The sequence below is a fragment of the Plecotus auritus genome, assembly GCF_963455305.1.
Source record: "Plecotus auritus genome assembly, chromosome: 3".
Lineage (NCBI taxonomy): Eukaryota > Metazoa > Chordata > Mammalia > Chiroptera > Vespertilionidae > Plecotus > Plecotus auritus.
The window spans coordinates 174,098,115-174,114,549 of record NC_137772.1 but is presented as its reverse complement, the minus strand read 5'-3'; the positions used below and the strand labels follow the sequence as shown (position 1 = coordinate 174,114,549).

Sequence of the window (16,435 nt, the reverse complement as noted above, 5' to 3'; positions counted from 1 at the left end):
CCGGCTGTCTCTTCCCTAACCTTTGTCTCCTGCCCCTGAGGCTGTTATCACTTTCTCAGCCTCCCTTATCTCTCCCTAATGGGGGTGTGGGAGGCAAAGACAGTTGTGAGTGGGGCCTCCCTCCCTGGGGAAAGGAGTGATGTCAGCCCTCTGAGTCAGGAGCAGCCCTGGTGGTGGGAGTAGAGTGGGCTGCAAACACACATTCCACCCTCCACAGCCACACGTATTTACCTAGTGCTCTGTGCCAGGCTTTGTGTTGGGAGCTGATGACAGACACACAGGCAACCCAGGGCCTGCTCTCACAGTTACTTCCTGAGTAGCCTCCCTCCTACCCAGCAAGACATCTCACCAGTCCCAGCCCAGACAGTGTGGAAGCCGCTGTGCCTCCTCCTATCCTGCCTCTCCACTTTCGTGCAGGCCACCCAAGCTCACACCTTCTCTGTAGCCCAAGAAGGAGCAGTTTCCTCCCCCTGCTGCCGCTCACTCTGAGAGCATCCATCTCTGGAGACTGTCACCTGCCTAGGGCCCCTCCCTGTGACAGGACAAGAGGCGATGAAATGATGGATGAAGTGGGACAACTGGGCACCCAACATGGGTCAGGCTGGGTGCTGAGCAATAGAAAGGATACAGGGGTGAAGAAAACACAGTCACTGCCCTTGAGGAGCCCCCATACAATGGTAGGTCTTTCTATGGTTATATAGGCAACACTTAATTGAGCACTCACCATAGGGCAGACAGAAGCCTATACGTTTTCTTTTTTTTTTTTAATATATTTTATTGATTTTTTTACAGAGAGGAAGAGAGAGGGATAGAGAGTTAGAAACATCGATGAGAGAGAGACATCAATCAGCTGCCTCCTGCACACCCCCCACTGGGGATGTGCCCGCAACCCAGGTACATGCCCTTGGCCGGAATTGAACCCAGGACCCTTTAGTCCGCAGGCCGACGCTCTATCCACTGAGCCAAACCGGTTAGGGCAAGCCTATACGTTTTCCATGCAATAACACCTTTCGTCTCCATTCTGAATATGATCACTTTGCCTCTTTCCAGATCCACTCACCAATCTCCTTGACCCTGGTAGGCTGCTCCCATGTTCTCTGGCTTCCAGTTGGGTTGGCCAAAGGGAGACCCCATCAGAAAGTCTGGGAGGGAGAGAGGGCCAGTATTTCTTCTGGCTCCCTCCCTGTTTCTGCACTGGATGTCTCCTTCCACGTGATCTCTCCACAGTTCCCCAACTCTATCACCTAGTCACCACTTCTCCCTCCTGTGTCTCCAGCTCTCCACATGATGTCCACCTGGCCCTGATTTTCCCAGGACCGTCCAGCATTAGCACTGAAAGTCCCACATCCCAGAAAACCTCTCGGCCTGGAAAACCAGACGGTAACCTCCCCAGCTCTGGGGTGGCAATGGCTTCCCAGCGCTGCCAGCCTCTGGCCTCTGCATCCTATGCATTTTTCCCTTAGCCACGCCCACACTTCTGTAAATAATCCTTTCTTTAAAGTCTATTTAACTGAACTATTTGGGGTGAATTTGTTTGCTTTTGGGATCCTGAATGTTACCATCCCCACATGGCCCTGTTAGTATTATTAATGTCTTTTCACAGATGAGGAAACTGAATCACAGGGAGAAGTTAAGTAACTTGGTCAAAGTTCCGCCACTAGTAAATGGCAGAGCTGGGATCCAAGCTCCAGAGCCTTACGCTCACCCACTCATGTCTCCCTCACAGAGGGCTGACAAGCCTCCTTCTTGGATACTTTTGATGGAGAGACCCATGGATCTGAGAAAAAGGCTGACCTCTCTCTATTAACCTGGAACCTCTGGCAGGCTCTGGAGTTGACCCAGGTGGAGAGGGAGCAGATGGGAGGAGCAGTGCAAGAGCCAACACAACTGCTGAGTTAGTACCTGGCCCTCAATGTCCATTCTCCTGGCTTCCTGCAAAAGAGGGAAGGAGGAGAAGCTTCCAGTCTCATGTTCAGACAGGCCCATGGGTAGGATAGAGCCAAGAGGTAAGAGGGATGGGGTAGAGTTCCAGTCCCAAGTCCCCATCAGAGCCCCTAGCACAAGCTGAGCTGCTGAGCCCTGTCCTGAATGCAGGAGAAAACCCTGCCTGGAGGTCCCAGGCTAATGGAGAAGCTGAGTCCTAGACCAGAACAGACAGAAACAGAGCCCAGGACAGCAATGGGTGCAGCCAGGCTGTGCTGGGAACAGGAAGAATCTGGTGGATTCAGACACGGGGAGTCGGGAAGGTTTACAGGAAGAGAAAAATCTGGTTCAAACTTGGGAAAAAGGAGAAACAAGGATGAAGGGGACTGTCCTGAGTCAGAAATGGAGCCTATTCTAGAGGATTAACCAGGGAACAAGCTACAAGAGATGCTAAAACATCAGTGGAAATAGAGGGTACCCCAGGGAGTATACTGGGGGGCTGGGAGGAAGCCTCTGATAAGCTGATTGGGATAAGAAGTGAGATGCCCATAGGATATAACCTGAACAAGCCTAAATATTTTACAGATTGCCTTCTGTGGAGAGTGGGCTGGGCAGTGGCACACCTTCTTTTTTGCTGGTTGTGCAAGCCTGGAGGCCTAGCTGAATTGCTGGAAGGAGTGACAGAGATGATGCACGTTGCCACAAGGAACCTTTGACCCTGCCCTTCAGCCTCTCCTCAAAATGCCCTTGGAACACATATTGAAGGCTATGGCTCGGCATCACTGCTGAATTATTAACCTGACTGGGGCAACCCTGTCCAGGAGGAAGGCCAGATTAAAGCTCAGAGATGAAAGGTGGGGGTGAGGTGACAAGACCCAGCCTTGCCACCTTGGATAGAGCTTGAGCCAGGGCATCAGGAGGAAGGGATTAGAAGAAGAGACAAGACACAAAAGGGCCTCACCACCCAGCTCTCAACCAGAGTGTCTGAATTAGCCATAGGAGGCTGGCCTCTGGCCCTGGAGCCAAGGGCTCTGAGAAGGAAGACCTGATTCTCATGGGTGGGAGGGGTTATGCTAGACACATCAGAAGCAGATGTCTCCAGACCCACTAGGAGGGCAGGATGGTTTGGTCTTGCTTGCCAGAGTAGCCCCAGTCTTGGAACGGTGGCTCAAGTGTGGTTTGTACCCAATACAATTTGTGGGAGGGAATGGAGAGGTAAAGAAAGGAAGGAAAACTCATCCCCAGAGAGAACTGGGGCTGCTTCATTTCACAGAAAAGCTAGAGAAATGGAGGCTCAGAGGCAGATGAGTAGGACAAGGGCAGGTGCCTCTTGGTGTAGCCTCTAGGGTCTGGTCAGTGGCCCTCAGACCTCTCCCCTCTCCTCAAAGGACAATACTTGGGTGGGATGCAGACTGTCCAAGCCAAACCCAGAGTTTTCCTAGCTCAGCTTGGAGGCCATGGAGAGAGAAGAGGATGAGGCTGGCTAGCTGAAGGATGGAGCAGTATGCACTGGGCAGGCAGCAGACAAATTAGACAAATCACTAGGCAAGACCAGACCAGCACTCAGAATTACAGGCAGACATGACTTTATTAATTTTTGCAGCATTCCCTGTGGGCAGTGGACAGACAACTGGCCATGCAGGGATGGGATGATGGGGTGAGGGTAGGGCTGAGAATGTTCAGGAAGGCAGGAAAGCAAGTGGCTGACACTGCACTCAGTATGTGATGGATGTCTTGAGACTTGATTCGACAGTCTTCTTCAGGATGGTGCGACAGCTGGAGCCAGAGCCAGAGCTGGACCCAGAGCAGGACCCCTTCACAGGGCCCTGTCCAGAGCCCAGAATGATGTTGGAGCCTCCAGTCACGACGCTGGAGCAGCTGGACCCACCTCCGAGTCCACAAGTTCCTCCAGACAGAATGGCACTGCCTCCCCCCATGGCTGTAAGAAATACACCAGTGTCATAGCAGGGTCCTTGGCTCCCCATGGGGATCCCTCCCCAAAAGTCCCCTGATACTCACAGATGGTGACCTGGCTGGTCCATTCCCCAGACATCCTGGGGGAGAAAGAACAAGAGAGGAACTGTTGAGAAAGGCGCAAGAATGCCTCACCTACTTTCTCAGCAGATAAAGTCCACGGTCCCCCATTTAAAACCCCTCCCAGAAGAATGGGTTGCCCTCAGTGGCTTAGAATGTGAGGAAATCTCTCAGGATTCCCCTCACAAGGAAAGCTCTGTGTTGGCATTCCATCCTCCACCACCATCTTTCCTCACAAGAAACATATCTCCAGATCCTCTGACTGGCCCCACCTGCACTCCTCGCCCTCCAGCAGCCTGCGGTAGGTGGCGATCTCCACGTCCAGGGCCAGTTTGGTGCTCATCAGCTCCTGGTACTGTCGCAGCAGCCGGGCCATGTCCTGCTTGGCGGTTCTCAGAGCGGCCTCCAGCTCGGCCACCTTGGCCTGAGCATCCTTGAGAGCCAGCTCCCCACGCTGCTCGGCATGTGCGATGGCAGCCTCCAGGTTGGCATTCTGGGAGGGATGTAGACATGAGGGAGAAAATGGCTGTGAGTACAACACAGCCTCCCAAAGCACTTACTATGGATAAAAATAGGGTTTTTTGCGGATGTAATTAGTTAAGGATCTCAAGATGATATCATATTGTATTTCAGGTGAGTGCTGAACCTAACGACTGGTGTTCCTAGAAAAAGATAAGAGGGCATGGGCACAGAGAGAAGGCACCACATGAAGACGGAGGCTGAGACTGGAGTGATGTGGCTACAAAACCAGAAATGCCAAGGAATTGCCGGAGCCACCAGCAGCCAGGCAGAGGCCAGGAGGGATTCCGGCTGGCTCCTTCAGAGGGAGCATGGCCCTGCCGACTCTGATTTCAGACATCTAACCTCCAGACTGAGAGAATAAGTTTCTGTTGTTTCAAGCCACTAACCTTGTGGTACATTGTTACAGCAGCCACAAGAAACTAACCCACCTTTTGCCACCTCAGCTGATCTCTTCTGCTTCTTCCCTCTGCCAAGCCTCTTTCTGTCCTGTTCCGTTCACTACCTACAAGGCTCATCTTGTTGGCCACCACGGCCCTTGATATTTTTGGAGCAGCCCATTTCAAACATTTTGTCCTGTTTTCAGAGTTTATCAAACTATGTACCTCCATTTTTAGTTTGAAAAATATACTCTCTGTACTTATCTCTCCAATCCCACAGAAAACTCTTAGATGAAGATCCCTGCCTAATTAGCCATCCAGCTGATTGGCCCTCATGTTTGATTTGGAATGAAGGCATTCCCTAAAGGTTCTCATTATTCTTTCCCACGCAAGCACCCTGTGGGTGGGGAACATCATCTCCATTCTACAAATGAGGAAACTGAGGCTCAGAAAGGTGAGTGTCGGGTCAGGACCCTACCTAAAGCTGAAGTCCAGCCCACCACTCTAACTGTAACCCACAGGGCTCTGCCTGGGGCCTGGCACGGGGAGCCCAACCCATCAGGCTTGTGTGCATGAAGAGGAGTAGTAATGGGAGCGGGGGGAGTCATATCCCCAAGAAGGGTTCAAGCCTTTTGTGGGAGGAGCTCTGGTTCCCAGACATGGGGACATCGTTCCACCCTAGTTCTGGCAGCTGGGCTTTGAGACTCCCCGTATTCGTGTCACCTGGGTGAACTTAGTTTAGAAAGCAGGTTACTGGGCTCCACCCTTAGAGACCCTGGTTCCCTCTGTCTGGCAGGAGGCCCAGGGAACTATTTTAACAGGCAACCCAGGGAATCCAAAGCAAGGAATTCAACCTTAAGGGCAAAGCACAATGGCAGCAAATTAAATAACAGGTCCTATCACACTCCAAAGTGCAGGTAAGGATGGTTGAAGTCTGAGTCTGGGCTTTGAGTGATCTGTACGCTAAGGATTTTCCCCTGAGGGCCCTGCTGGCAATGGATGGGTCATGTGAACTTGGGAGTCAAGCCAAAATTCTTAGAGGGAACCGCCTGACTCGGTGGTCTCAGCTTTCAACGCTCTGTTGACCCCAAAACCGATTCTTCAGATTTGGGGAAAGTGAGTACAAAGACACTTGAAAACTTAAGAATTGAAAATACTTCACATCTAGCAATGAATTCTCCAGGAGGAATAGGAAACCACCTCCCTGCCCTTGCCACCCTCTCTCTCCATCCTTCTCACTCCTCCCCACACCAGGCACCAACAGCATCATCTCCTAAGGAGGGCTCAGCCCCCCACTCTACGGCCCATGTCGCCTGCTCCCTGAGGTCCTGGCTCTCACCCTCCCCAAAAGGGAACCAAGAAATTCAGTGCATGGCCTTAGAGGCCCTGCTGGGCTTGATGCATCAAAGTCAAAAGAAGGGATAAGAAAAGAGATAAATTAACCCTCTCCCCAAGGAACCTAAAGCAAGATGTACACCTGGACGTGGAATCCAGCATGAGCAGAGCCACCTAGAGTTGTTTAATGCAGAGCCCATGCAGCTAGAATGCATAAGAGGAAGGCTGAAGTCTCCTTAAATGTGGCTTGAGGTTCTCTCTACCCCAAATTACTTAAAGTCCAGCCAGTTATCAAGGTTCACACCAGCCCAGCAGTGACCGTGGCACAAAGGCAGCAAGAGGGCTCAGGGAGCTCTGGGACACTCACCTGCTTCTTGAGATCCTCAATCTGGCTATGCAGTCTCTGGATTGCCTGCTGCAGCTGAGAGATCTGAACTTTGACTTCCTTCATGCTGTCCCCATGGAGCTGGGCAGATGCCTGCAGCTTCTGGTACTGAGGGGGACAGAGGTGACCATGAGTTGAGAGGACCCTCATCTTTGACGCCAAGACCCATGCCCCCCATTCACTGCTTCCTCACAACGGAGGAACATGGGTTAAACACTGAGACCAGGACATGGTGGGATGCACTTGCAGAAGTCCAGGCTCATCTCCCACAGGTTTCCTGCATTGCCTCCCTCCAGGAGAATGCATATGGTCATGCCCACCCAGCTATGGAACTTCAGGAAGGTTATCAGAACTGCCCAATGGAACCAAGGTGGACAACCCCCCTGGGGTGTGGGCATGAAGACCCAGTCTTTTCCACCACGGTGCTGCCCCTGGCCCTGGCACCTTGGTCTGGTACAGCATCTCAGCCTCGGCCTTGCTGGTCTGGGTGATCTCCTCATACCGGGCCCGGACCTCGGCGATGATGTCACTGAAGTCCAGGCAGCGGTTGTTATCCATGGACAGCACCACGGACATGTCGCTGGCCTGGGTCTGCAGCTGGCCCAGCTCCTGCCAGGAACACTGACTCAGTGTCCACTTGCCCCCAGCTTCCTTTCCCCTTGAAGCCCCAGGGAATGTGGGCAAGAAGCCTGACTCTCTGCCCACATTCCATCAGTGGGCAGTCCTCATTCACACAGGGAAAGGAGGGAGCACTCCCTGCCATCTGGGGAGCTGTCTCCTTGTCTGGAATGAGGGCTGTAAGAGGTGGTCTGAATGACTCTTGAAGCTTGGAAATTTTTTATATTAATCTTAGAGAAAGAGAAACATCAACCTGCTGTCCCACCCACCGATGCACTCTTTGGTTGATCCTTGTATGTGCCCTGACTGGAGATCAAACCTGCAACCTTGGTGTAAAGGGACAATTTCTAACCGAGTACCTGGCCAGGGTTTGCAGCTTGGAATTTAAAGGAAAATGTCCTGCAAGGCCTGAAATCATCTTGTACCCATCACTCTCCTGACCTCTTATCACCTGACCTCCCTCACTCTGGCTGTTCCAGCCACACGGCCTCCTTGCATTTCCTCAGACACCAGCACACAGGGTGGGGGGCCACTCCTTCACCCTGGGATCCAGGATTCCTACCTGCGAGGATAACTTCCTCACCTCCTTCAAATCTTTGCTCAAATTTTATCTTCTATATCAGGCCACCCTGACCACCCTATTTGAAATTGCAACCTGCCCTAACCCCACATTCCCAATCCTCCTTTCCCTGTTCTAATTTTCCTTTTATCTGTGGCATTTATCACCTCTAACATACTTATTTACTAAGTCTGTCATTTATTGTCCATCTCCCAGTATAAAGCAAGCTCTGTGACTTTGGGTGGGTTATTCACTGGTGTGTCCCCAGAACCTAGCAATCCACATAGTAAATTCTCAGTAATTGTTTGTCAAACGACTGAATGACCAGAGTCTACATCACCCTAACTAGACTTTGCCCCTCCTGGCCACTCCCACAGTGGCCACAGGGAGGCTGCCCACCCTACCCCCTCCCCTCACTACCATCTGCCCTCAAAGACCACCACTTCTGCCACTGGCAGATCCTCACTTCTTCATACAGACGCCTCAAGAAGCAGGTGTACTCTCTCAGGGACTCCAGCTTGCCTTCCAACTCCATCTTGCTCAGGAAAACCTCATCCACATCCTGGGGGAGGGAGACAGAAACCATGTACCCTACTTCCTCTCTGTGACCCCACTCTAGCTGGCTCAGGAGTTCTGTTCACAAACTGTCCAACATCCACCTGCAGCCATCTCCAGACACCCACTTCTTCCTTCTCCACCCTGCCCTGTGCTTTTGTCTAACATTGACCCATACCGCCTTCAGGAACCTTCCCTGTTTAATCCCAACCAGTTCTGCTTCTTCTACTCTCCCCCCCCCCCCCCACTACAGTGACACCCAAAAACATCACATGATCCTTCTATCGGATCTTGTCTTGGGGTCCCTATGTCTAAGTAGATGTCCCATTTTTCTGAGGGACCCCAGCAGGCAATATGACAGTGTATTCTTCATGAGGATCTCCAACTCTTTGCCCTCCCAACCCAGGACTGGGCTCTGCACTCTGGGTGCTCAGGATGCAAATGGAGCAGCTGACACTCCCCCTCACCTTTTTGAGAACCACAAAGTCATTCTCCACTGTGGCCCGCTTGCGGGCCTCCTCTTCATACCTGCCAGGTAAAAACAGAGAGATGCTGAGCTCAGAGCCGATGTGCTTCCTCCAAACACGACCTCCCTGAAGAGGCCACTCTTTCCTGTAGATGCTCCAAAGCAGGACACACAACCAACCTGTGTCTCTACCTTTTCTATCAGGAAGATTTGGTCACATCCTAGCTATATCCTCTCTATTCTTTCAGCCCATGTCCCCTTAATGACATAGGCCACTCTTCTTCACATTTACAAGGCACACACACCTTTTCTCATCACTCACAATGATGGGGCCTGAAGCAAGCAGTTGGCTTTTATCAGAAAGATTCTACAAATCATGTTGCCTGAGTCATAGATGATTAGGTGGCCAAGCAGACCTAACACCTAGGTCTCCTGTACCCAACCTTGGGTTCCTTCCAGGGCCCACTCCACCTCACATCCCACCTTCCTAACAGCCCTGGGAGGGAAGAAGGGCAGGTGACATCTTCCCAGTTTTCAGATATAGAAACTGAGGCTGGGTGAGGTAAAACGCCTTGCTCAAGGCCACACAGCTGCCCTTTGCCCACAGCCACTGAACCCAAGCCTCCTGTTAGTCCAAGGTTCTCTCCACACCACCAGGTGACTTAGGTGGGAACCCAGAGCCGCAGCTGAGCTGTGAATCATGCCACGGGCCTGGGGATGGTCCCACAAAATAAATTCCCTTCCACCCCTGATACCAGAAAACATCTGAGTCACTTTAGCCTACAGCCTGCTCAACAGGAATTTCTCGAGAAAAAACCCATTGAGGCATTGTTTAAATAAGCCCCTCCCAGTGCTGGTCAGAAACCTGGGCCTTGGAGCTGGGGCCTGTTGGCTCTCAGATCTGGGCAGCAGGGGCAGTGGGCTACTTACCTGCAGCAGGTGGGGCATACTGAGAGTCAGGGGAAATGAGATGCAGAAGGGCTAAAGGGAAGTCCAGTCAGCGGGGGACAGGGGAAGGCCTCAGCTGACAGCTCTGATCCAGCCTTCTGAGACCCCACTCTGTCCCCATGGGGGACTTCGGTCTACCTACTTGGCCTTGTACTCCTCCTCCTGGTCCTGGCAGGACTTCAGCTCAGCGTCCAGAGCCCCTCGTTGTCTCTGGAGCTCCTCCAGCCACTTCCTGAGCCGGCCCAGGTAGTCCTCGAAGAAAGACTCCAGGCCCCGAGGGCTGTCACTCACCCCCAGTTGCTGCAGCAAGTGCCACTTGGTCTCCAGGACCTTGTTCTGCTGCTCTAGGAACCGCACCTGTGCATAAGCAGAGGGTCCCTGAGGCCCCTGTGGGACTCCCTGGGCACAGTCTCTGGACCGTGAAGCCTCGGGGACCCTGTAGTCAGCCCACCTTCCCCTGCCCCCCAACCCAGCCTGGGCACGGGCAGCCTCAAGACTCTGAGCACATCAATACAATCAGAAGGACTAATGGGGAAGGATCTCCCCACTGCTGGCTGGCAGCTTTCTGCTGCTGAGCCCCAACCATGGGACTGCAGGACCTCCGCATAACCAGGGAGACTCCAGTTAGACCAGAGAGGGACTTCTTTGCTGCAGAGGTAGATAGGAGAGTGGTAGACCAGACGTCCCCAACCCCAAGACCCTCAGGAAGGGATGCACTGAGGCAGGGCTTAGCTAAGTTGACCCTCACCTTGTCAATGAAGGAAGCAAACTGGTTGTTGAGGGTTCTGATTTCTTGGGTCTCCTGAGTCCTCACCACTTGGAACTGGGGGTCAATCTCAATCTTCAATGGGGTCAGCAGATCCTGGTTGATGGTCACTTCCTGGATGCCCCCTGGAGGGCACAGGGAAAGCCCAGGCCCACCACTCCCCTCCCCAAATTGCACCCCTAGCCTTCCCCCTGACCCCCAGGCCATTCCACGGGAGCCTCCTCGGCATCCCCCGAAGGAATTGAGGCTCCTGCTGCTGAAGCTACCCCTGCCTTGGCCCCTGGAGCCAGCAGAACAGGCTGAGCGAGCACTGAAGCCCCTCTGGGCCCTGCCGGGGGAAAGAGACATGGCAGAGACCTGCAGTCACAGCAGCACACAGGCAGAAAAGAGTCAAGGTGTGTGAGTTCCTGCCCCGAGGCCCTGGCACAAGACTTTTATCCCCTCCCGTGCTTGGGCTGGGCCTTGGAGAGCAAGATGTTCTTGGCCTGACTGTGTCTGTCACTGGCTCCAGCTGACCTGTCTGACACACCTGGAGAATAAGTGCCCGGCACGTGCAGAGCCCCAGGAAGAAGACCCAGACCCTGAGGGAGAGCTGGGCCAGTCCCCAAGACAAGGAAGTAGCCAGAGGCCTGGACTTCAGTGCTGGGGATGGGGAGCAATGGCCCTGAGCAACATCACTGAGGGTCAGTCAAGGAAGACTTCCTGGAGAAGGAGACAGGGAAGAAGGGAAGGACATTCAAGGAGGGAAAGGAGTAGAGGGGATTCAGACAGAGAACCTGAGTGCCTTGGAGATGTTAGATAGAGGTAAGAGAAGCTTCTCAAGGAAAAATCTATCTATAAGAGCTGGAGAAGAAAGGCACTTTGCAGCACTGAGAAACCAGGAGGTGTTACTGTCAGGGTTGACTAAAATACTTCAGGGTTTGGAAATGAAACAGAAAAACAGGGTGTCCAAGTCCCTCCTCTTGCCCAACCCAGCAATCATCCATGAGGCACCACCCCACTCAAACCGGGCATCTCCATCCAGGATCACGGCCAATGGAGCATGAGCCCAGCCTGTGTCCCTTCCACAAACACCCAATGCCAGCCCCTCTCCAAGTCAAGCACCACATTGTCAGGTTACAGATCAGAGGCATCCAGACTATGAAATAAAGTGCATTTAGAAACATGCTGCCTTGGGGAACTGGGAGCAGAAACAGGAGATTGGGGTTCCCCACGGGATAGATACTGTCTCTGCCCTGACAGTCTGCTAAGTGGAAGAGCCCCAGGGTGCATCTAAGATTGAGTGGGCCTCCTCTGCTGCAGGACCCCTGGAAGGAGGCATCCAGCCCCCACCATCACCACCACCACCACCACCCCCACCACTGAGGCTCCTCCACTGCTGGTGAGCAGTATCAAGCAGCTCTGGTTTTTCAGAAATTTCTAAAATGTCTTTTTTACATGGCTGGAGAGTTCTTTTTCCCTGCCCCCAACTCCTTTTCTAGAGCCTGGTGTACTCCAAAGCTACAATACTGGGGCCTTTGATAATACAACTCAAAGCAAGGTCAAAAAGAGACTCTGCATAATACACACTCAAGACCAAGACATGAGGAAGTCAGTCCTAGCGGTGCAAACCATCCCAGAGATACTCCACCCCTCCACCAGCCAGACAAGGGGAGCAGGTCACCCTGCCTTCCAGAGGATTAGAAGCCCCTTCCTCCTTCCCCTAAATGAACCTGAACCATAGATGACCTCAGAGGAATCAGTGGGAAGAGCAAAGGAGATCAAGGGACTGAGGGGGCAGGTGAAGAAGAGAAGAGGAGAAAAGACCCAAGGGAAGCAGGGAGGAGAGGAGGCCATCTAGAAAGAGAACCTGGAAAATGGGTTGAATTGTATTGAGGACCCACCTCCAAGCCCTAACCCCCAGGACCAGTTTGCAGAGGCAAAGAGGGCCAGGTGCCTTTCTTCTGGGTCCCACAAATATGCCTGAGAATGATCTCCGTGGACTGGACTCTACCACCCCTACTACCCCTCCCCCTGACCCTGGTATTAAAAAGTGGAAGATTGCTCAGTGGTTGAGGTCATGGTTCGATTCACAGTCAGGGCACATGCCCGGGTTGCGGGCTCAATCCCCAGTGGAGGGCGTACAGGAGGCAGCTAATCAATGATTCTCTCTCATCATTGCTGTTTCTATCTTTCTCTTCCTCTCCCTTCCTCTCTGAAATCAATTTTTTTTTTTTTGTGGTGGACATGGAGGTTTTATTTTTTTTGGGGGGGGGCGGTTTAAAACACCTCCAATTTATTAGCAAACAGTTTTTTGGGGTTTTTTTTTACATTCTCCAAACTTTTTATTTATTTTTTTTTAATTTAATAAATCTTTATTGTTCAGATTATTACAATTGTTTTTCCTTTTTCTCCCCATAGCTCCCCTCCACCCGGTTCCCACCCCACCCTCTGCCCTTACCTCCCCCACACTGTCCTCATCCATAGGTGTACGATTTTTGTCCAGTCTCTTCCTGCACCCCCCATACCCCTTTCCCCCTGAGAATTATCAGTCCACACCCTTTCTATGCCCCTGATTCTATTATATTCACCAGTTTATTCTGTTCCTCAGATTTTTAATTCACTTGATTTTTAGGTTCACTTGTTGATAGATATGTATTTGTTGTTCATAATTTTTGTCTTTACTTTATTCTTCTTCCTCTTCTTAAAGAATACCTTTCAGCATCCTATATAATAAAAGATTAATATGCAAATTAACCATCACTCCGCTACACCCACAAGCCATGCCCAAGAGCCACGCCCACAAGCCACGCCCATAAGCCAATCAGGAGCAAATATGCAAATAAACCCAACCAAGATGGCTACGGCCACAGAGAGCAGGAGGGAGGCTTGGGTTTCCCCAGCGATGAAGGAAGCCAAGCTTTCCGTCTGCCCTTGCCGGCCTAGGCCTCCACTCAAGGCTACAAAGTTTCAATGATAGAAGATACATGAACCCAAACAGAAATGGCAGCAGCCATGGAGCTGGAAAGAGCAGGAGGCTAGGGTTGCCCCCAGCGATGGAGGAAGCCAAGCTTTCCACACACCCTGGCCAGCCCAGGCCTCCGCTTAAGGCAACGAAGTTTCAATTATAGAAGATACATAAATCCAATAGAAATGGCTGCTGCCAGGGAGCAAGCAGAAGGCGTGGCCCCACTCCAGGCTACAAAGTTTCAATTATAGAAGATAAATAAACCCCAGATACGAGGGCCTCAGCTTGGGTCGCCAGGGGGTGCGGCCGGCCTGCAAACCACCACAGGCCCCTCGCCCAGGCCACCCCACACTCCAAGGGAACCCCACCCTGATCCAGGACACCCTTCAGGGAAAACCAGCTGGCCCCCACCCATGCACCAGGCCTCTATCCTATCTAATAAAAGAGTAATATACAGATTGACCATCACTCCAACACACAAGATGGCTGCCCCCATGTGGTCAAAGATCCTGCCCCCATGTGGACACAAGATGGCCACCACAAGATGGCCAGCAAGGGAGGGCAGTTGTGGGCGATCAGGCCAGCAGGGGAGGGCAGTTGGGAGGGACCAGGCCTGCAAGGGAGGGCAGTTGGGGGTGATCAAGCCTGCAGGGGAGGGCAGTTAGGGGTGACCAAGCCAGCAGAGGAGGGAAGTTGGGGGCGACCAGGCCTGCAAAGAAAGGCAGTTGGGAGGGACCCAGGCCTGCAGGGGAGAGCAGTTAGGGGTACCAGGACTGCAGGGGAGGGCAGTTAGGGGTGACCAGGCCTGCAGGGGAGGGCAGTTAGGGGCAAACAGGCTGGCAGGGGAGCAGTTAGGCATCAATCAGGCTGGCAGGGGAGTGGTTAGGGGGTGATCAGGCTGGCAGGCAGAAGCGTTTAGGGGCAATCAGGAAGGCAGGCAGGCGAGCAGTTAGAAGCCAGCAGTCCTGGATTGTGAGAGGGATGTCCGACTGCCCGTTTGGGCCCGATCCCACTGGGATCGGGCTTAAACAGGCAGTCAGACATCCCTCGAGGGGTCCCAGATTGGAGAGGGTGCAGGCTGGCCTGAGGGACACCCCCCCACCCCCGTGCACGAATTTCGTGCACCAGGCCTCTAGTTTCATATAATACTGGTTTGGCAGTGATGAACTCCTTTAGCTTTTTCTTATCTGTGAAGCTCTTTATCAGACCTTCCATTCTGAATGATAACTTTGCTAGGTAGAGTAATCTTGGTTGCAGGTTCTTGCTATTCATCCCTTTGAATATTTCTTGCCACTCCCGTCTGGCCTGCATAGCTTCTGTTGAGAAATCAGCTGACAATCATATGGGTGCTCCCTTGTAGGTAATTAACTGTTTTTCTCTTGCTGCTTTTAATATTCTCTCTTTGTCTTTTGCTCTTGGCATTTTAATTATGATGTGTCTTGATGTGATCCTCTTTGGATTCCTTTTGTTTGGGGTTCTGTGTGCTTCCTGGACTTGTAAGTCTATTTCTTTCACCAGGTGGGGGAAGTTTTCAGTAATTATTTCTTCAAATAGGTTTTCAGTATCTTGCTCTCTCTCTTCTTCTGGCACCCCCATAATTCTGATGTTGGTACACTTGAAGTTGTCCCAGAGGCTTCTTACACTATCTTCAACTTTTTGGATTCTTTTTTCTTTTTGCTTTTCCGGTTGAGTGCTTTTGCTTCTTTGTATTTCAAATCTTTGACTTGATTCTTGCGTTCCTCTAGTCTGCTGTTGGGTCTCTATATAATATTTTTTATTTCAGTCAGTGTATGTTTAATTTCTAGTTGGTCCTTTTTCATATCTTCGAGGGTCTATAACCGTGGTTTTGAATTCTATATCCAGTGATTTGTTTTCCTCCATTTCTTTCATTTGTTTTTTTTTTTTTAATATATTTTATTGATATTTCACAGAGAGGAAGGGAGAGGGATAGAGAGCTAGAAACATCGATGAGAGAGAAACATCGATCAGCTGCCTCCTGCACACCTCCCACTGGGGATGTGCCCGCAACCAAGGTACATGCCCTTGACCGGAATCGAACCCGGGACCCTTCAGTCCGCAGGCCGACGCTCTATCCACTGAGCCAAACCGGTTTCGGCCATTTCTTTCATTTGTGATCTGTTTCTTTGCCTCCGCATTTTCGCTGCTCCCCTGAGTTGGTAAGGTAGCTTTGTGTGCTAGGTTTTTTATATGGCACAGTGGGTTGGCCTCCCCAGTTAACCTGAGGTGGACACTTTTGGTGCACCCGTTTGTGGACTGTGTGTACAGCCTTGTTGTAGTGAAGTCTTGATTGTTGTTGGTATCACTGGGAGGAATCGACCTCCAGGCCAGTTGTCTGTGAGGATCAGCTGTGTCTATGCTGGGAGAAGTTCGGTGCTGGAGACAGCCTTATAGGATTAGACTTGCAAAATTGCAAAAGCCTCTGTGCTCAGCTTAGATGGGGCAGAGTCTCAGGGCAGAGCAGACAGTCTTGGCTTCCCGTCAGCCCTGCCCTTGAGCGCACCTCCAGACCTCTGCCTTCCGCGGCTCCCCTGAGTTTCCACCTGACAGTCCAGATTCCCCCTGTTAGAGCGTGGGTCCCCAGGGGCTCGCCCGGAACTGGGGTTCAGTGCAGTCAGGAGCTTCTGACTCCCTTCCACTAGGGAATGCCTGCGGCAACCTCTACATTCAGTCTTCTCTGCGAGCACTCGTGCGCGCACGCGCATGCGCCTCTGGACCCCTGCCCACCGTGGCTCCCCCGAGTCTCTGAGTTTCCGTGTGCCTTTCTCTCTACCTGACAGTCCAGACTCCCCCTGTATGAGCCTGGGTCCACGGGGTTTTGCCCGGAACTGGGGTTCAGTGCAGTCGGGGACTTCCTTCCCCCTCCTGCCAGAGAAAGTCAGCCAGGCACTCAGCTGCCCTTCCTCTCTGCGCACGTGTCTCTGTACCTCAGCCCTTTGCCACTCCTCTGATTCTCCATGAGCTTTTCTCTTTCCTTCTAGT

General features: G+C 52.1%; 1 protein-coding gene across 1 annotated transcript; it reads right to left on the bottom strand.

Moving 5' to 3' along the window:
- Positions 1-3,638: 3,638 nt before the first annotated feature.
- Positions 3,639-11,005, bottom strand: KRT78 (keratin 78; the record flags this gene model as incomplete). Its single annotated transcript, XM_080659057.1, has 9 exons — positions 10,471-11,005; positions 9,865-10,079; positions 8,776-8,836; positions 8,220-8,315; positions 7,021-7,185; positions 6,559-6,684; positions 4,230-4,450; positions 3,943-3,977; positions 3,639-3,862 (listed from the first exon to the last, which is right to left on the bottom strand). Exons 1-9 carry the CDS (start codon positions 10,834-10,836, stop codon positions 3,639-3,641), a joined length of 1,509 nt encoding a protein of 502 aa, XP_080515183.1. The 5' UTR covers positions 10,837-11,005.
- Positions 11,006-16,435: the final 5,430 nt, after the last annotated feature.